This window comes from Mus pahari, chromosome 1, assembly GCF_900095145.1.
Source record: "Mus pahari chromosome 1, PAHARI_EIJ_v1.1, whole genome shotgun sequence".
NCBI classification, from domain to species: domain Eukaryota; kingdom Metazoa; phylum Chordata; class Mammalia; order Rodentia; family Muridae; genus Mus; species Mus pahari.
In genome coordinates this window covers 141,619,349-141,640,875 of record NC_034590.1, presented here as the reverse complement: position 1 = coordinate 141,640,875, position 21,527 = coordinate 141,619,349, and the positions used below count along the sequence as shown (strand labels likewise).

Below are 21,527 nucleotides of genomic sequence, written 5' to 3'. Positions count from 1 at the left end.
GGAGAGGGAGAGGGAGAGGGAGAGGGAGAGGGAGAGGGAGAGGGAGGAGAGGGAAAGGGAGAGTCCGGCTACACAAACATGCTAAGGAAACATTTAAATAGGTTGAACTGCATGTGAGAAATGAAACTCTTTTGTAGAGCCTGGGTTATGATGGCAGCCCAGAACAAAAACTACTATACCATAAAATTAATATAAAAACAGGATAATTCCAGCACCCAAGAGGGAGAGGCATGTGGATCTCTGAGCTTGAGGTCAGCTTGGTCTACACAGTAAAGTCCAAAATAGCCAGGGTTACACAGAGAAAAACAAAACAAACACACAAACTAAAAGAGGCAGAAGAAATGAGGGGAAACCATAGGCCCAAGAGCCTTTACTCTGTCTTCCCTAGGAAGGCAAAGCAGGCTAGGCCAGGGCAGACAATCTAAGATTAGCTAGTGTGAATGTGTCACAATGGGCTTCAGGCTACTGGGAAAGTCTCTGGTTGTCCGACATGACATCCTTGCCATGATCAGAAGAATATTGTTTTAGTGTGTGAGACAGAGATAAGAGATAGGGTATGGACTCAGAACTGACCTGCTGTATATTAAAGACATACTCTCTGACAGAGTATTATTTCTAGGAATTCACAAAACAAAGTAAGGAATTCACTACTTAAGAAAGGCAATCTCATCTCTCCCAGAAAGCAAGGTTTCTTTATGGGTGTCAAAATATCAAAGAATATATATATACTTCATATATTTAAAAAAACATGTAAATTTGTATATAAAAATAAGCAGCATGGTTTGGGGTTAGATTCTGTGATGAAGTAGATAAGTCACATGAACCTGTGATTAAATCTGACCTTAAAAACAAAATAACTATATGCACAATTATAGTAGTGCACACTTGTAATCTCATGAGGTTTCAAAAAGGCATACATGTTCATTTGCACCTTGCAAGACAAAGACTTAAAAGGCTTAATTAAAACAAACAAAAACCTTACTGTTTTTGTTCATCTAACCAAAGCCGGTGTTGAGTTCGTATGTTAATAAAAGGATAAGGATCACAAATAAACTGTCTTTTGAAAGAAAATGTACAAAGGCCACATGTAAACTTGGCATGATTGTGGTGTATGAATATAAAACAAATACTCTCAATACTGAGGTACAAAATGTGCAAGGCACCTTGGTTACACATTGAGTTTTTGTCTCAAAAAGTAGAAAATAAGCAAGCACAAAAGCATACATATACACATATATATGTACATATACATACACACATACACACATTACAGACTGGAACTACCAGTCCTTACTCTCTGCTTTCTTTTCTTCGTCTTTGAGGGGTAAGGGGGGGGGGGGACACAACTCACTAAATTGTCCAGGCTGCCTGAAACCTGTGATGGAAAATTCAGACTGGCCTTGAACTTGCATTCCTCTTGCCTTTGCCTCAAGTAGATCATATCATCAAACATGTTTCTAAACATGACCTTTGCCCTGTGGAAAACACAGCTCTGTGGATAATTCAGTATTCTAACTTTTTAAATGTATAACCTTAAACAAGTATCTTGTCCCAGCCTCATATTTTTACAGTTTCAAAACATACCTACCAATATAACTGAATAAATCCAATTCAGTAAGCATGTTATGTGGCAAACTGAAAACTGTCTCTTTTTACTAAGCATCAGCATATCTAATGCTGATTCATTTAACACAGCAATCTTATTTTCCATTGTTTGCTTAGTAAATATTAGCAGGTTCTGATTATATAATCACTTCCTTTAATAATTATAATACAAAATCATTTCCATTTTTCCAAAAAAGTAAAGACATGAAACATATCTGTCTTCAAAAGACATACAGTAAAGGACTTGGTGAGCCAGCTTGAGGACCTGAGCTTAATTATCAAGAACCCACATAAAAGCTGGTCACAGTAGCACAGATCTGTAATGCCAGTGCTCCTAAGGTAACAGGAGAAACAGGAGAATTCCTAGAATCTTGTTAGCCAGCCAGCCTGGGTAGACAACAAACAATAAAAAGACTGTCTCAAACAAGACAGAAAGGAAAGACTAACACCCGAAGTTGTCCTCTGGCCTCTGCACATATGCCATGGCACCTTCACACAGCTACATGAATATACACGTACACGCATACCTGCCACCCTGTATAACACAAAAAGCACATGTAGCTAAAATGATGAGTGAAACTCAGAATATGGTTTTCTCGAACTCTAAACATGACTCATTTTATATTTCATTGTAAATATAAATTTTAAAAATGCAATATGCTTCTATTTACATAAAACTCAAAAACAGCTAAATTAGGATTACACAAACAGATTAGATGTCAGTAAGTTGTTAAAAAATGGCCGGGCATGGTGGCACACTCCTTTAATCCCAGCACTTGGGAGGCAGAGGCAGGTGGATTTTTGAGTTCGAGGCCAGCCTGGTCTATAGAGTGAGTTCCAGGACAGCCAGGGCTATACAGAGAAACCCTGTCTCGAAAAACCAAAAAAAAAAAAAAAAAAAAAAAAAAATTGTATAAAGATGGCCAATCAATGACTGGCCCAACTTGAGACCCATCCAATGGTCAAGAACCAATCCCTGTCACTATTAATGATATTCTGTTATACTCGCAGATAGGAGCATAGCACAACTGTCTTCTGGGAGGCTCCACCCAACAGCCAATAGAAACAGATGCAGAACATTAGACACAGCTTGGGAAGTGTTTTGAAAGAGCTGAGAGAAGTTCTGAAGGACCTGAAGGGGATAGGGACTCCACAAGAAGACCAACAAAGTCAATTAATCTGGACCCCTGGGGACTCCCAGAGACTGAATCACCAACCAAAGAGCAACCATAGGCTGGACTTAGGTCCCCTGAACATGTAGCAGATGTGCAGTGTAGTCTTCCATGCAAGTCCTCCAACAACTGGAGCAGGGACTCTGTTCCCTGCCTGTAGATCCTGTTCTCTAACTGGACTACTCTGTCTGGCCTCACTGGGAGAGGATGTTCCTAGTCCTGCAGTGACTTCATATGCCAGAGTGGGGTAACATTGGGGGGGGTCAGGGGCTCTTCCTTCTCAGAGGAAAAGGGGAGGGGTAAATGTGGGAGGGGCTGTGGGGGGACTTGTGGGGGAGGCTGCGATCAGTATGTAAAGTCAACAAATAAATAAATGAAAAAATTGTTTAAGTAATAGTTTCAAGTAAAGAATATGGAGTTAGTGGTTAGAGAAAAGACTCAGCAATTGAAAGTACTGTTCTTCCCAAGGACACAAGCTATCTCACTTTAAACACAAACATACAAATACTTATGTGCGTGCGTGCGTGCGTGCAAAATCAGGAAGAACATAGAGAATTCCTGGGGGAATTATTAAGCTATAGTGTATTACAAAGGAGAGAAAATACTAAAATATCACACATTAATTACATAGGTTAGTGATCATTTCTTTTTCCTCCATTCCCCAGTGAATATAAAATGACATGAAAATAAATTAACTGCTATATATTCAGCTAAATTTAAATACTTAGCATTTTAAACAAATCATTTGGACTGAATGACAACTATTTAAAAGATAAAAACATACTTGAATCACAGAAAGTTATCTTATTCACAATCTAAAATGAATTAATCGAATGTAGTGGTTTGAATATGTTTGGCCCAGAGAGTGGCACTATTTGGAGGTGTTGCCTTAGAGCAGGTGTGTCACTGTGGATGTGAGCTTTAAGACCCTCTTCCTAGCTGCCTGGAAGTTAGTCTTTTCCTGTTTGCCTTTGGACGAAGATGTAGTCAGGTCCTGCTACACCATACCTGCCTAGATGCTGCCATGCTCCTGCCTGGATGATAATGGATGAACTGAACCTCTGAACCTGTGAGCCAGTCCCAACTGAATGTTGTTTTTATAAGAGCTGCCTTGGTCATGGTGTCTGTTCACAGCAATAACCCAACTAAGACACTGATTTAGTTCAGTTTCAGAAAATAAATGTACTTCATGACCTAGTTTCAGTGATTCAATACACTCACAATGAACAGTGGGAATGGATAAACCTGGTTACTGCTCAAACTTCTCCAGACTCTTCAAACAGGATTGGTAATAACTAGTTCTTCAAAGTGACATGCAGAAAGCTGAACAGCTGATCACATATCACTCAACTTTATGCCAGTTTTAAAATTAGTTTAAAAATTCACCTGCTCTATTGCTGTCCAAACAGTATTTTAGTCAAAAAGGGCGTTTCTGAGCCACAAAGCAGTATATTAAGTCCTAAAACCCCACAAAGTCTTAAGTTACACTCCCAATACTGTCACCCTCGTCTCCTTTAAAAAAAAAAAAATCTTTACAAAACAAAATGACACAGATTTCTCCAAAACTCAAAATAAAGGGAAGAGTCTAAATTGTTTATTTATTTTTGAAGACAGAGTCTCATTATCTAACCCTTGCTATCAAGAAACTCGTTATGTAGACTAGGCTGACTTTGAACTTAACAGAGATCCACCTGCCCTGCTGCTACCTCTCTGCCCCTCTCTTTGCCTCTGGGATTAAAAGTGTAGACTACCACACCCAAATGCTTCCCAGCTTTTTAAAACAAAATTTTACATGCTAATTAATCAAGATTTCATTACAAGAAAGGGGAAATTCAGAAATAAAGACAATAGCTTGTTTTCCAAGTTTATTTCCCTGGGTATGAGTGGTTTGCCTGTTTTTGTGTGCACCATGTACATACAATTCTCACTAAGGCCGAAAGAGGGCATCAAGCTCCTGGAATTGGAGCCAGCCAGCCACTATGTGGAAGCCAGGAACCAAACTGGTCCTCTGCAAACCCAGCAAGTACTCTTCTTACCCGCTAAGCCATCCCTCTAACCCCAACTAGCAGCACTTACAAATATTTCAAGTGTACCTTCCAAATTAATACTTAGAAGTTCTAAGGAGGTAGAAAAGAATATGATGTTTACTTCTCTGTCCCTAATACCAATATCTAAGTGACTGTGCACTAAATACACAATTATTCAAGGAATAAAATATCCAGAAATAAGCACTTCTAAAGCATTAGATAAAATTTCAAAAGCTCATTAACAGTAACTTGATTTTAAACTGAAATTGGAAACAACCCATGTTAGCCTCTTCAGCAAATAAAGTTAATTAAATACACGTTTAAAAATTACAGTGTGAATAACACAGTAGATTCTTTAGAGTTAAATGTCAGGTCTACAAAGTTCCTAATTGGAAAAAATAGAGTCAATTCCCTAAGTTTATACAACTAACAATTTAACTAAAATTGGAAACCAGATTTGACAGTGAAGTCTTTTTTGTACCAAATGGCCAAACCATGTAGTAACAGATTTAAGAAAGTTAGCATCTATAGTGTATATTAACATGAAATAAACAAAGCCAGGCAAGGTAGTACAACCAGCCTCTAGAACTTGGGTGTGCTAAAAACAAGAGGATGACAGGTTCAAGGCCGATCTAGACTAAACAGTGAAGACGCGATCTCTAAACTAGTTGACAGCCATAACATGGAAAAGAAGAGAACCCTGCCAAGAAAACTAGTTTTCTGTGAAGTTCTTCTGGGATAGTCTGGAAAAGAGAAATAGAAGTTTGCTAGTCTTCTATGGAAATAAGTTATTCCATCACTGCCTTCATCAGTAGCAGCTTTTGACCAAATGTAACAATGCACATCTGTAACACCAGCATTTGGGAGGGAGAGGCAGAAGGATCTGCAACGCAAGTCCAGACTCAACTACAACCTGTTAGACACAAACAGAAATACAAATGAACAAAAAAGCCTACAGTGTCTCTATCACCCACCTCTCAAAAAGCAGGTAAGAAAGGAGCAGAGGATATGGTTCTACAGTTAAGAGCACTCCTGTTCTTGCAGAGGATCATGCTTTGGTTCCTAACACACATATGCTGGCTTAACAGTTTGTAACTGCAGTGCCAGTGTTTCTGATGCCCTCCTCTGGCCTTTGTGGGACACTGCATGCACATGGCACACAAGCACAAAATAGAAATACATAAAAATGTGTTTAAAAGGTAAGATAATGAAAGTTTAATACAGACATCACTAGTGACATATATATTCAAGATATGTATATACATAAATTCCTAGATATGACTATATACATATGCAAAATATTCTTTTAAAAATGTTCCTTGCTCGGTTCAGGGTCTTTGATAAACTGGCTTACTTAGCAAAATACCTGAGCATGAGGACCTAAGTTCAGATTCCTAAAACCTATGTAAAAACCCAGGCAAGTGGTGCATTCATGTAACCCCAACACTGGTAGAGAAGTGACAGGGAGATAGTATAGAGACAAATGAATCCCAGACTGGCTGGATCAGTAAACTCCAAATTCAGTGAGTTAAAGAGAAGACAAATTGTGACTGCACAGAATATCCTACCTCAACCTTTGGCCCATACATACACAGAGACACACAGAAACACAATAACAAACATGCACTCACGCATGCACAGAGAGAGAGAGAGAGAGAGAGAGAGAGAGAGAGAGAGAGAGAGAGACCGACCTACAACACAGACTATTGTTTCTAGTATCATTCTTTAATCAAATAAACCAGTCTGGGGTTGGAGATAAGGTTCAGTTAGCAAAGTGTCAGCCATATAATCAGATCCCCAGTGCCCATAAGAAGCAGGCAGGCACAGTGTCAGGCATTTGTAACTACAGTGCTTGAGGTAGGGCAACAGGCAGATCTTGTATGCTTGCAGCAAGCAAGGCTACTCAATCACTGGACTCTCGGCTAAGTAAGAGATTCTGTCTTGAGTAAGGTTGAAAGTAAATGAAAACCATACTGCTTCTGGCCTTAATACAGATGCGCATATATACAGGCATAACCACAAAATCACATACACATTCTTAGGAGGAGGAAAGAGAAAGAGAAAAGAGAAATCAATGTCCCATGGAGAATGACTCATTTCAATACTGGAGCAGGAAATACGCAAGTGACTTTGAAACATCTTAAAATACCAGAAACAGAAAGAACCATCACAACAACAGCATAGTAAGGAAACATAAGGGCCACGGTTTTTTTGTTTTGTTTTGTTTAAAAAAAAAAAAAAAACTTCCAAGCATTCATTGATCAAATCTAGAACAATCTTAAGTATCAGTGCATATTGCTATAAATAAGTGAATATATAAACAGGTGAGAAAAGACAAATCTCCCATGATTAGGGTTCTTTATATATATATTCTGTCCTCAAATGGAATGAAATACACAACTTCTACCTTCAACACAGGCTATATATAGTGACTTCTCAAAGAGCCCAGGATGGAAAAAGAAGGGAAAGAAAAATTAACAATGGAAAAACTTGAGGAACAGTACCTTGGCCAGGTGATTAAGGTTCGCCCACAGTATCAGCAAAATTAAACTACTGATGCAAAATGCAAGTTATATTTAAAGAGCATGTTTATAGTGCCAGCCCTAAATGAGATATAAAAGCCATCATTTTTCATCTCTGTAGTCTGCCTCAAAAACAAATTTAGTCCATCAATGAGAAAAATAAGAGATTAAAACCTGAAAGAGACAAACTATAAAAAATGTTTGACCAGGCCTTACAGCTTTCAAAGTAGAAAGAAAGAAAGAAAGAAAGAAAGAAAGAAAGAAAGAAAGAAAGAAAGAAAGAAAGAAAGAAAGAAAGAGGGATTCTAGCAGGACATGGTGGTGCACAGCTTCTATCCACAGCCTTTGAGAAGCAGAGACAGGTGAATGAGTTCCTGGCCAGCCTGCTCTACATGGCAAGGTCAGGTCAGCAAAGGCTACAGAGATAAACAGTCTCAAATTAATAAGTAAATACATAAATACAGGAGGTGTGTGTGTGTGTGTGTGTGTGTGTGTGTTCGTGTTCTGGAATGGGAAAAAAAGATAAGTAAAACCTAAAGAAATGTAGTTCATCTATTGTAACGAACGTGCCATACTGAAAGACATTAATTGGAGAGACTATGAGTATGGTACATTGGAACTGCCTGTACACTCTTTGTAATTTTACTATAAACTTTAAACTGTAAAACTTAAGGGATTTGAGCAAATTGTAAATCAGGAAGTCACTTGGGGTATATATATAAATAAAATAGATACATAAATAAATAATATAATATATAATCAGGTCCACATTTCCCACCTTACTCAGGCCCCTGTCTTAACACGAGTGAAGAAAACTCCTTTGCCACAGCAGTGACACTGTCAAGGTACATGGAGCCAAACAAACATGGACTGCACTGCCTGAAACTATAGGTTAAAATAAACCCTTCCTCTTTTAAATTGTTTGTTAGACATTGGGCCAAAGCAATAAAATATAACTAATACCTGTTCTAAAATAAGTCCACTTTAAAAGTAACAACATGAAAAAACTCAAGAGTATCATACTACTGTGGTTTGAGTATGATTTGCCCCTCCAACTGAGGATTGAGGAAGAGTTCAATCCTCTTTAAGGGGAAATATGAAGAATGTAGAAACTCAATCAAGACCAGTGTGTCTATCTATAGTCTAAGCTACTTCAGCTAAAACAAAAGGATTATTGAGCCCAGGTGTTCCAGGACAGTTTGGGCAACACAGCAAGACTCATTTCTCATAAATAATTGTGGATGCTTAATTTATTAAGAGCAAGAAACACCTATACATATAAACTGTCTCTTTTTGTGTTGCATGGGGACTACTAGCAAGAAAGGCGTAACTAGATGCAGTTCATTGACCTTTGACCACAGCTATAAGCCAAAATAAGCCTCTCTATACATTACCTGTTCTGCACTGCTCTATTATTAGCAAAGAAAACAAACTAAGATAGATGTCTACAAGAGATGAAATGAAAGGGTAGTGCAGACAAAATGGCAAGCTTTGAATAAAACTGAGGTAGTTCTTTTGAAATCCCCATAAACTAAACAACTCAGTTGTTTGTCATTGTAACTGCAGCACCTAGAATAGCAAATTTATACTGTATGCTGGAAGAGAAATATTTGTTAAAGAGAACACATGGAAGAAGGGAAGACAGAAAAGGAGAGAGAAGATAATCCACGGCACTGTTTTCCCTTACTAATAAAGTGTAGAAAAGAAATCTACTAGTATTACAATATTAGCCTTGGAAATGACTAACTTATTGGTAGCTCATGTTTTAAAACATTTATTTCCTCCAGCTTTACCAATAAACATTAACGTTGGTCTCATGTTGATTTTGTTTGCCTGTTTCATTATGTTATCTAAAACTTCCAGGGGGATGTCAAGTAACAGCAGCATTGGTTAGCTTTCCTTTCTGTGTTTTCTCACTACCCCCATGAGCCTGTCTCATGTAGCCCAGAAAGACCTTAGACTTCCTGCATCCTCCTCCCATGTGCTGGGACTACAGGTATATACTACCATGCCAACCCAGTACTGGCTTTCTGACTGGCTGTTTCTACCTTTCCCCCATCACTGAAAATGATGCCAAGTATGGCTTAAGATATTCATCTATTTTATTTACTCAAAATCATGAGTGGACTCAAATTTGTATTTAGATGCAGAAGATATTTTATATTGGATAAATTTTCTTTATTACAATATTGAATTTATACTACAGTTTCTATTAACTATCTCTATTTTCTGACAATCCCTATGTTGTCAAGATATCACTTAAGACATAATTCTACTTGTTAAATAAAACTTGTGTTTCAAATAGTATTAGAATACCAAATTGCTTCTAGTCATGTTTAGTAATAGTGTTTCACTTCATTTAAGAAGCCAGAAAGAGCTTCCTTCTTTCCTTATGCTGTGGGTCAATTCATATATCATCATAATTATCTATTCCTTAAATGTTTGAAACAATTTACCAGTAACCTGATGTGAAAGCCTCATACTTCTTGGTAGTAAAGCTCTTTACTAATTTCTTTTCTTTCTTTTTAAAAAATTAATTAATTAATTAATTAATTTTTGGTTTTTCCAGACAGGGTTTCTCTGTGCAGTCCTGGCTGTCCTGGCACTCACTCTGTAGACCAGGTTGGCCTAGAACTCAGAAATCCACCTGCCTCTGCCTCCCAAGTGCTGGGATCACAGGCGTGCGCCACCACTACCCGGCTCTTTACTAATTTCTTGATTATTTCTATTCTTATGAATGTTTACATTTTCTCCATAGATCTAAATTATTTCTGCTTGCATTTTCTTAGTTTGTTTCACCAACCAATTTCTTATTTTGAAAATGCTAGGTCTAGGTGCCCATCTACCCACAAGAAAACGTAAGGACTAGAGAGGATAAAACCGAACTATCCTTCCATCCTAACAGAACTGGAAAGACTCTGGATATAAGAATTTTGAACAAATAAGCCAATTGAATTTTTATGTACCAGTAAATAATGACCATTTAAATAGCATAAAAAACATAGTTATCGGACATAAGTCAAATATTCATTAAACAATGTCAAAGACATAAACCAATGGATAGAACTTTGTCCATGAATTTAAAAGTCATAAACACATTAATTCTATAAACTGCTCTCTACAGATAATCCTCGTTAAAATACCAGCAGTCATTTGTAGTATTATACAAGATAATTCTAACAATTTTTATAGCAAGTATATAGAAAGTCATAAAGCAGAAAACAAAAACAAAGTGTCAAAAAATCCTGTAGAGCTACTTGCTTAGAACAGTGTGGGCCCAGGGAGGGACACACAGACCTATGACACCACAGTAAACCTTCACAGCATACTTTTAATGGGCAATCAGTACCTTTTTTTAAAAAATAAATTTTTTTTAAATTCTAGAATATATGTACCAGGGTATATACTGGTTAACCAGCACTGTTAAAAGCTGAAGGTGGAACACTACCCAAGCGTCTAATAAATACATACTAGATATATAATAGCATGTCAATAAAGTAGAATGTAATAACGTGAAGAAATAAGATACAACTATATACATCAGAAACATCAATGTTGAAGAACACCATAACTTTATTATGAAGAGATCTAGCTATACATAAAACAACATACTGTTTAGACATACATATATAAGAAGTAAGAAAAAACTTGCATTACAAAGTCACTCTAAGTAATTTCCTTGGGGGTGGGGGAGGCAAGTGATACCCTTAAAAAGTGCTAGCTAGCATCATTCCACATCCTCACCTGGGTGGAATTACACAAGTATGTTTGTTTTATTCTTCTTTAAACTGAGCATACACAATTTACAGTTTTTTAACCACTTTTTTTTTTTTTTTTTTTTTTTTTTTTGCTTTTTTTTTTTTTTTTTTTTCTGGTATCACTGAGAATCAAACCAAGGGTCTCATATCTGTAAGAAAAGTACTCACCAGCTAAGCTATCCCCAGCCCCATGGTAAATTTTCAAAGACTACTCCTGACAGAATATGAACAGCTGCAATCTTTACTTAATGGAAATCAATGCTTGCTAATTCACAGCATCCCAAAGAAAACAGACATTTGTATTCTCACAAGTAATAACTCTGAAGACAACATACCTTATATAGTCCAAAGCCAGGGTCAATAAGACAAGTGCGAGCTGATGTAGACGGTTGACTGGACGATCCCCCTCTTGCTGTTTTCTTTACTTTAGGCGGATTATTAGAAGAGGGTTTAACCTGAACATCATTCTGCTTAGATGTGCTAGGAAGACTGGAGTCTGGACGAACTAGCAGCTGAATTATATCATTCAGTCCAACGTCGTAGTCAAATAATGTATATCCATTTTCCAACTACAAAAGGAATAGAAACTATATTGAAGTACTTATTTCAAAACTTATAGTCTGACATGTTTAGTTTGTCCAAATATCCTAGATAAACTATCAAAAGTGACATTACAACTTAATGATCTTGAAATAGTTCTAAATATTTTATGGCTTTTAATATCAGCATCTTCTCTGGACCCCTATAAATTCTGAAGAACCACTCCAAACTAAGGCAACACTACTTGCTACTAAAATAAAAGCTGTTATCATAGCTGCTGCAATCTCATGCTGTAGCTACCCCATCCACCCCCAAAATTAACCCCCTCTAAACTATATCTGACCTCTCATTATTTTTTGTTGCTGTTTCCTAGTCTTTCAAGAGCCTCTCTATATAGCCTAGGGTAGCCACAAACCTACAATCCTGTCTCAGCCTTCCAAGTGCTAGATTACAAGTATATGACACCAAGGCTCTTTCAACAAATTTTTAGTCAACAGTAACTAAATTCACAAGAGTAAGGAGATAAATTTTGAAAGCAAGGAGTTTTTATTAACTTTTTTACAACCCATATGTAATAATGGTCATCAAGCACTTTATCTTTCTGAAGCACTATTAATAATTCTAAGTGAGGTGAGATTTTGAAATATATTCCATTTCTCTAAGGTTCTCCAATTCTATTCATCTGCAAATATTAGCAAGCTTTGTCCTGAAGTTATCCGGGATAACACATCAACTGTCTCGCCATCCATCCACATCTCCACAAGGTTTGGACTAATTAATCCGTGCCCACCACCACCATTACTACCACCTCCCAAAAGATGTAATCAGGTATACTGCAAGTCCTACTCCACAGTACCTCAGGCTGAGAGTGTAGCTCAGTAGTAGAGACCCTATTTCTAACACCAAGGGAATGGGGTACCTACCTCAGGACCTCATTTTTATCTAGAAATAGTGTCTTTAGATGTAACCCAAGACTTATTGTTATGGATTAACTTGGGTCTTCTACACACTCACATGCTCGAGTCCTAACCTCTAATGCTCCAGCATATGATCCAGCTTGGACACAGGGTCTTTAAACAAGTAACAAATTTAAAATGAGATAACTAGGTGAACCTCTAATCCAGTCTGATTGGTGTTATGATAAAAACAAACATGAACAGAGTCAGAAAGGACAGGAGAACAATGGAAAGAAACACATGGAAGACAAAGTCATGTAAATGGAGCCAAAACAACTTCAAGCTAATAAACACTATTCCCCATAAACAGAAGCCTTGAGACAGTTCCCCTAAAGCTAGCTATAAGAAAGCATGTTCCTACTGATGACACCTTGAATTCTAACCTTTACAACTGAGATAAATTTATGTGGTTTTAAGATATTTTGTTACTCTGTTACAGCAGTCCTAGGAAACCCATCTTCTGTTTTGTTTCTTCATAAAGTACATTATCAGTTGACTATTTCACTGATAGCAATAACAAGAAAATTCAACTCCTTAAAGATCAAAACTACCATTTCTTCAGAAATATTAGCTTAAGCATTGCAGTCACCAATCTTTTATCTAACAGCCATCACCATTCACAACTGTTTGATATAGGAACATATCTAAGAACTCAACCACAGAGAAAGGGCAAAGAAAAACAGCTGCCCTTTAATTATGAATTCACCAATGTGAGGTCTATTAGGTGGATCCAAGACCATAACTAGTGCAATTCCACAGATTATAAGTATTCATGTTTGTTAAATAGAACAAGGGATTGAGAATTTTACAAGCTTCCCAGTAAAGAAATTAAGGAATTAAATTAAATACTGTCTCACTGTAGAGCAAATCTTGACGTATTGTGTGGAAGCATCACCTGTCAATAAAAAGCCTATGAGAGATTTGCCCCAAAACCCAGAGACAGTAGCATGAAAAACTGGAGAGGTATCAGCCACATGGTGAGACCTAGACTAGAATAAAGGGGTGACTAAGGTATGAGCTAGTCAGAGAATAAGCCAAAGCTTTTGGCTTAGGCATTTACTCATGCAATAGTCTAAGTCTCGGAGTTGTTATTTCGGGGAACAAAGAGGCCAGGCCCTCAGTTACATCTCACTGCTTAGTTAACATATTTAACCTGAGGGGCTCAGAGTAGCTTGCAGGCAGGCAGTCCTGGGTTCAATCCTCAGCAGACACACCACAGTCAGTACCCCAAGGCCGTAAACAAACAAACCTTCATGTAAATAGGAATGCTAATGTATTAAAAACATAAACAGCAGCCCAGCCACAAACCCTTTAACAATGAAAGACTGCCTGCAAGCTATGCTACGGCAGTGGTGATGCCTGGGAATAGCTAAGCAACATCTAATTTGACTTAAGGCCACTCCTTAAATAGAACCAAAAACCAACACTGCTTGGGTGACCAAGAACCTAAAACTAGATAGCCCAGAGACCTAGGGTAAAACCAAACAAATAATACTGGTCTAAAATAAAGGGGGAAACTGCAGTCTAGCAGAAATACTAATGATATTCTTCAGTAATCACAGATTAGTCAGTACCTTGTTTAACTATCACAAGAGAAGTTTCCTCCTGGAGCATATGAAACAAATACAGTCCCATAGACAGACATTACTCAGAATAAGAAGCCCAGCCCTACACAGGACGTCCCCACCAAATCCCTCCCCTCCGCACTCGGGAACCCTGTGGAAGAGAAGGCAGAGTGTTTTAGAGCCAGTGGGGGAGGGGACACCAAGAAAAGCAAGCCCTCTAAATCAACACGATCAAAGCTCACATGAACACAGTCTGAAGCAACATCCACAACCCAGGGCTTGCTGCAGGCTCTGCAGGTATTTTAGGGGCTTCCAGTTTAGTGCTGTTACAGGATTCCTGATGCAGGGATGGGTGGGTCTCTAATGCCTGCTACCTCCCTTGGACTCTCTCCCTTCTGTTGGGCTGTCTTGTCTGACTTTGATGTGATAGTTTTTGCTTTATCTTATTTATATTTTATTTTATTTTTTAAAAATCAATGAATGAATGAAAACCCAGCCATTAAAGGTTAACAACTGAACTGTCAATTATAACTGCTGTGAGGGGGAAAATCAGTTTTCTCAGAGAGAGTAACACTGGGTATATCAGCCACTCCAGGACAGGCCTCGTATTCAGAAGTGGCTAAACAACATATAATGGACTCAGCAGGGTTTTCATGTGCTTTGCTTTCCTCTCTTTCTTTTTTTTTAATTTTTTTTCTTGCTTTGTTTTTTTCTTTTTGGGTGTGGTTTTATTTTGTTTTCTTGACTGGGGAGGGTTTGTTGTTATATTAGGTCTTTGAGAAAGAACTTGAAGTTGGGTGGGTAAGGAGGGGGACAGGATCTGGAAGGACTTGGAGGAAGGGAAGAATATTTTCAAAATATATTTAAATTTTAAAAACTTGTTTCAAATAAAGGGTGCAGGGCTTTGAGAGAGAGATTAGAGAGCAAAGGTGTAGCTGCCAAGCCCGAGGACCTGAGTCTCATCCCTAAGACCCACATGGTAAACTGACTTCTGAAAGTAGTTCTCTGACCTCCAAACATGTTACAGACAGCACATAAACACACAAATGTAAAAAGAATGAAAACAGCATGAAGACGGTGCTCTTCCTGCCCAAACCCTTCCCTGGAGGAAGGGAAGCACCCGGAGAATAAAATGTGCATTTATTTATTCCTTCACTTTGACAAGCCAAAATAAGCACCCAAATTCTAAAAGATCCTAAAGTAATGAACAGTATGACAATTTCTTTAAAATTTTAAGAGTTTAAAGTAGAAAATCAAAACTGAAATAGCATAAAATATCCAACTATGCTAGTAATCCATTCCCCAAAAGACAGACAAGACATTAAAGTAAAATGAAGCACTATGGCAAGTCCAGGTAAGCCTTTTACTTGGCATGACGAGGCAGGAGAATCCCAAGCTTAGTGTCACTTTAAGCTACAGAGTGAGACCTAGATGAAAAGGCTGGTGGGTGGGGGTATAAATAATTATGAATTGAAGGCCCCATTACTTGTTTTAATTGATGCTTGAGGCACAAGAGTCAGAGAGGCCTAGGAGTACTACAAACAGAAAGAACGCCTTGACGGTGAGTTTGCTTTCAGCGACGTGTCCTAACTTAGTGGGACAGGAAAAGTAACATCCCCAGCTAGAGTAGAACCCTCAGCAGAGCTTGGCATGAGACTTAAAGTCATCTTCCTTCATACTGACTATGACACCCCTCCCATGATATACTCACTTCCTAGTTCATAGAAAACCTTCCAGTCCTTTTAAAACAGTCACTATTATTCACTGCAAAAAGCCAGTTTTATTCAGCAAGGCCTCACATTCTGTGAAGTCACTGAGAATAATAGAATAAACTCAGCAGACCACTGAAGTTCCTCCATACTTAATCCACGTACAGCTCCACAGGTATCTGCTACTCAAATTATGCTCTGGAGCAGAGAGCAAGGGATGAGCTCATCTCAAACCCAGCTTCTTAAACTGCTGTGAATCCACATGGGGCCCCAGAACTGATGATGGGACCCTGAACAAAAACCAGACAAGTTTTTGAATGTGCAATTTCCAAAAATTAATTCAAAATTAAAAACGTAATGCACTCGAGTTGTCTCTGTCAGAAGTCCATGCTGCACAGCAGTGACTCCACTGCAGCCTCGGTACCAACACCACAATATATGTATGCACTTTGCACGCCATCATGACAGACAACTGCCAATAAACATGCTACCTAGAACACTCTCACTCAGATCCAAAGGCAGGTCATGAGTTGCATGTTTACTGTACCTGCGAGGTTTTCTGCTTCCCTAGAAACATAATGGCTGAACTGTAGAAAAGTGACTTTCAGCACTTTCCTGCCATCATTCTTCAGCAAATAAGTATCAAATTAGTGTATCTTTATGCTGTTATTTTAAATGTTTGATTTTAAAGACTCCTATCTGAATTACTGACCTGAGTTTCATTTTAAAGTATTGAATGAATTTATGATTAAGACAGAATTTCCAACATTTTCTGAAAGTCTTTTTTTTTTTTTTTTATTATTATTTTCTTTATTTACATTTCAAATGCTATCCCGAAAGATTCCCATACCCCTCCCCCCACCTCTGTTCCCCTACCCACCCACTCCCACTACTTGGCCCCGGCCTTGCCTTGTGCTAGGTCATATGGAGTTTGGGAGACCAAGGAGCCTCTATTCCCACTGTTGGCCGATTAGGTCATCTTCTGCTACAAATGCAGCTAGAAACACAAACCCAGGGGGTACTAGTTAGTTCCTGTTGTTGTTCCACCTACAGGGTTGCAGCCCCCTTCAGGTACTTGGGTACTTTCTCTAGATCCTGCATTGGGGACCCTGTGTTCCATCCAGTAGCTGGCTGTGATCATCCATTTCGGTGTTTACCAGGCACTGGCGTAGCCTCACAAGAGGCCGCTTGTGACCCTTCAGGGACCCTTCAGCAGTATCTTGCCGGCATGAGCATGAGCATTAGTATCTAGGTTTGGTGGCTGATGATGGGATGGACTCCGAATGGGGTCCTCTCTGGATAGTCCATCCCTTCATCCCAGCTCCAAACTTTGTCGCTCCAAACTTTGAAAGTCTTAAACATACTTGCCACTTTGTACTACATATTTATGCAAAGCAGTATTCTCATTATGGACTATAAAAATCAAAAGTATTGACCAACTCTAAAAAATGTTGAATCTTGTTCTATGTCCTGAAGTACCAAATATTCAACCCAGACTTAGTCTTTATATAAAAATAAGCAAAAAATCCATCTTGTAAACATGCAAATTTGCTTTTGTCTTTAACAAATCTTAAGTTTAGAGAACTAGAAAGACATATGTAACTATAGATCATCAATGTCTCATAGAAGTAAATAGGTGAGAGCGACCATATTAGAAATTTAAGGTACAAGATTTTCAATTCTAAAGAAAGAGAAATGGTTGGGACATTATCAGAATATACTAGTGAATATTTACTTCATTAAGGAAGAAATTCCAGGAAGTAGAGAGGGCTGCACCAATGATGCAAAGAAAACCAAAGGGGAAACAAATGAAGAGTCAGAGACCAAAAAAAGCCAGGGGAAATCACTGACAGAACTCAGGGTACAGCAGAGGCACTGAGCTGTCATTTATCAGTCATATAATAGAAATAAATAGGGCTGGTGAGATGGCTCAGTGGATAAGAGCACCCGAGTGCTCTTCCAAAGGTCCCGAGTTCAAATCCCAGCAACCACATGGTGGCTCATAACCATCTGAAACAAGATCCGACGCCCTCTTCTGGAGTGTCTGAAGACAGCTACAGTGTATTTACATATAATAAATAAATAAATCTTTAAAAAAAAAAAAGAAATAAATAACATAGACACATTTTTTTTAAATAGACAAATACTTTCATTTTTTTACTCCACTTAAAAACAAAGAATTCAGAGTGCCAAATGTTTAGTTTTTCTTCTGATATAGTTCATATCCCACATCTACATTCTACTTAAGTCTATCCCAATATTGATGACAAGAGAAGGCAGGGAAACTGGAATTCTTTCATAGTCTCAGGAGCTCTACAGTCTAAGAGTTAAAGATCAAAGCCCAGTGTGTGGTATGTAAGCTGAAGAGATGGCTCAGTGGTTGAGAGCGAATGTTGCTTTTCCAGAGGACAAGGTTGATTCCCAGCACCCACTGCTGTCTCCAACTTCAGTTCCAGATCTGTTGCCCTAAAGTTCTCTTCCAGCCTTTGCAGCAACCAGGCATGCGTATGGTACAAAGACATCATGTGTGCAAAGCAACCACACACACTGAAAGGAAACAAATAGACTTCCTTGAACTGCTTTTCAAACCCCACTGTTTTACTTATAACATTATAACAATAAAGCATATGAAAAAGAACACCTCATTTCTATTAAACATAAACTCACTTTACAGGAAACGGCTAGCCCTGTGGTACCAACTTAATTATCTGCCTGCTAAAGACATACTTTGCTCTCTCCATCATCTGGAGAACACCAAAGACAGGAGGAGATAGGAACTACTGCCCTGGATAATTATCATTCATGAAAAAGTAAATGGTTTTCCTTTTCTGGTGTTCAAGTCTAAGGCTGGCACTGGAATTCTCTTTTTTATCCTTAATGGTTCATTATTGGGCTGTGGAAAGAGAAGTAGTGAATCACTAACAATGCGGGGAGGGGTCGGCCACTAGGGTGCTCGACCCTCAACCAGGAACCATTTTCTGATTATTAGCGTAAGTCTATTTTATAAGTCATCTTTCATTTCTATTTCTTGTATTGGAGTCGCCCAACTATTCTAGGAGTCAATGTACAATATTATTACTATTTGCATAGCTTTCACTGATAGCCAAAAGGAAAAGATATCAGCCACTTGAGGCACACCAACACAATTCTACGAAGTATTTAATAGGTATGACTGTTTAAAAACCAACTTTCCAGACCAGTGAACTCTTTACTGGTCAAACACTAAAGAATCAATATAAAAGTGGATACAACAGGAGAGAAAGTGCTATAGGTTTTCTGTCAGAGGCCTTCCAAACACTTTTCCAAAACCCTGGCTTTTTCTTGCCCATTGTATAATCTGTTACTTAGAAATTTTTGACCAGTCTGAGAAGTTGTAAATCTGTGAAGGGAACAAAAATATTCCTTCCAAACCCTTCGTGGTTTATAGGCTACTTCCATCGAATCAGAGAGAACTGCATTTAATTCAAAACTCAGGACTGGAGCCAAACTGTGGTCAACTGACTGCAGGATGCCAACTTTTTAGTGGACTAAAGACAAAGGCAAGAAAAACAATATGGGTCTGGGTGAGTCGTACTGGAGAGGAAAAGTCTTAGCCAGATCAGGCAGAGCCACACTTACAATTAACGGAGATGCCCACGAGCACCCTTGTGGACCAACACTACTTTCTGGCTTTTTTGAATTACTGCTGATTATGCTGAAAGGTTTGAGTTGAAAGCCCGAACTTAGGGACCACACAAAGATGAGAGGTAAAGTCTATGGGGAAATAATCTGTCCCTATATTCAACAGACTTAAACCCGACTTCAGGTTACAATCACCGTCCCTTAAATTAGAGGTCTCTAATCTTTTACAGAACAAATTCCCAATGGGAGACTGACGACGAGGAAGGAGGGGCACGCATTCTGCCACCGTCCCGATCTTCGGCGTTCAAATCTTTCTAGTGAGGGAGCAGGGTTAAGATGCTTCACTTTCCACGTCGGATCTAGGAGCCCCGGGGCACGGAAGAGAGGCGAGTCCTTAGAGGAGTCGAGACAGCGCTGCGAATAAAGCCAGCTCGTCCCTCCCGCGCCCCGGCATGGCTGCCGGAGCCTGTTGCCTTTTCAGGCTCCGATCCCCCCCGCAAAGACGGGAAGAGGATCCCCCAGGACCCTGGGAGGCTATGCCCGTGGTCTCTGCCCCGTTACACACCGCGCCCCGCAACACGGCCTTCCGACCCGCTAGGCGCGCTTGTAGGTGGGGGGCCCCACAGCCGCAGGCCGGGGTTCCGGGCTCCGCATCCCGCGCCCCGCCAGCGGCCCATCCCGAGCACAGCGGGACGCAGCCCCGGACACCCAGCCTCGTCCCGGGGCGCCGGCTGCTCGCGCCCGGGCTCCCCGCGGGGCGCCTCACCTGCTTGCCCCGGTAGAACAGGCGCTGGCACTCGGGCCTTACATCGAAGAGCGCCCAGACCCGCTCGCGCAGCTCCTCGATGGTGGCTTTGCGAGAGACGTCCTCGATGGTGCGCGTCTGGGAGCCGTCGATGGTGCGGACCTGGATCCACATCGCGGCGGCACGGGGACAGGGGACCGACCCCCTTTGTCTGCCCCTGCGCTCGGGCCGCCGCGCCGCGCCCCGCCCGGTCCCCGCCGCCTTCCCCCGGAGGATCCGGTTCGCTGCGGCGGCGGCTCGGCGAACGCGGGTGCGGGTGCGGGCGAGGGCTGACGCTCTTAGACCGCGCGACCGCCCGCCCGCCCCTCCTCGGTGGAAGAAGGAAACCGGAACCCGCCCGAGGTGCTAGCGCAGCCCGCGCCTCACAAATAGGAAGGAGCCATGGCTCGGCGGCGCGCACTGTTTACTTATAGCGATGCAGCTCCCACATGGAGGTCACGGCGCCAACCCGGATCTCGCGAGATCCACGCGGGGCTCCGCCCCACGCACAGCCCCGGGCGCTAATCGAGGAGGGGGCGGGGCCTCCAGAGCCGTTACTCGGGGGAGGGCGGGGCTGGGCAGGCTCCGCGGGGGCCAGCTCGTCCTGTGCCCTCGTTGTCGTTGGTCACCCCGCAGTCTCCATGGTCTCAAAATCCCACGGACAATAGCTAGCCGTGCTGCGCGCTGGCGTGAGCGAGAAATGGGGGCGCAGCCTACGGTCCCGAGACTTCCACACCGGGATGTGCGTCCGCCACGCGGCCTCTCCTCGGGCCGCGTCGGCTTGATGGACGTGCTTCCCGCGCGGCCCTCCCGCCGTGGAAGCCCGCTTCCGGGAAGCCCCAGGGCACAGGCCTCGCACCCACGCTCCCTGACGGGGGAGCGCGAACGGGAACTGGACCTGACCGAGTGGGCCTTCTGCGCTAAGGGCGCCTTTGGCCGCAGGGATCCTGGCTTTGCAGAACTGTACACCTCCGATCCAAAAATCGGGAGATCCCAGGGCGGGATACGATCCCACACACTCGGGGAACCCATCCAAAAATGGAAGACTTAAGAGAGAAAGCAAAGCAAACGCATATCTTACATTCACCGATAGCCGTAATGTGGATATGCAGTCCTGTACTAATCATTCCCGTGAGGATAAGAGGCACAACTTTGTAACAACCAAATTAATTAGTCAAGATGGCCTAATAGGAAATACAGGAAGAGTGAAATGTGCTTACATACTACGTGTCTGTCAGCTCGAGATATTTAGATAGATAGATAGATAG

At 40.6% G+C, this 21,527-nt stretch overlaps 1 protein-coding gene across 1 annotated transcript in view; it reads right to left on the bottom strand.

Annotated features, from left to right (window-relative positions):
- The window catches only part of Uhrf2 (ubiquitin like with PHD and ring finger domains 2), a 61,480-nt gene extending 40,739 nt beyond the window's left edge, over positions 1 to 20,741 (bottom strand). Inside the window, exons 1-2 of the mRNA XM_021200625.2 lie at positions 20,242 to 20,741; positions 11,420 to 11,653 (exon numbers count right to left, since the gene is read on the bottom strand). Of these exons, the coding sequence (XP_021056284.1) occupies positions 11,420 to 11,653; positions 20,242 to 20,394 (387 nt within the window). The 5' untranslated portion in view covers positions 20,395 to 20,741. The remainder of the gene's footprint in view (positions 1 to 11,419; positions 11,654 to 20,241) is intronic.
- Positions 20,742 to 21,527: the final 786 nt, after the last annotated feature.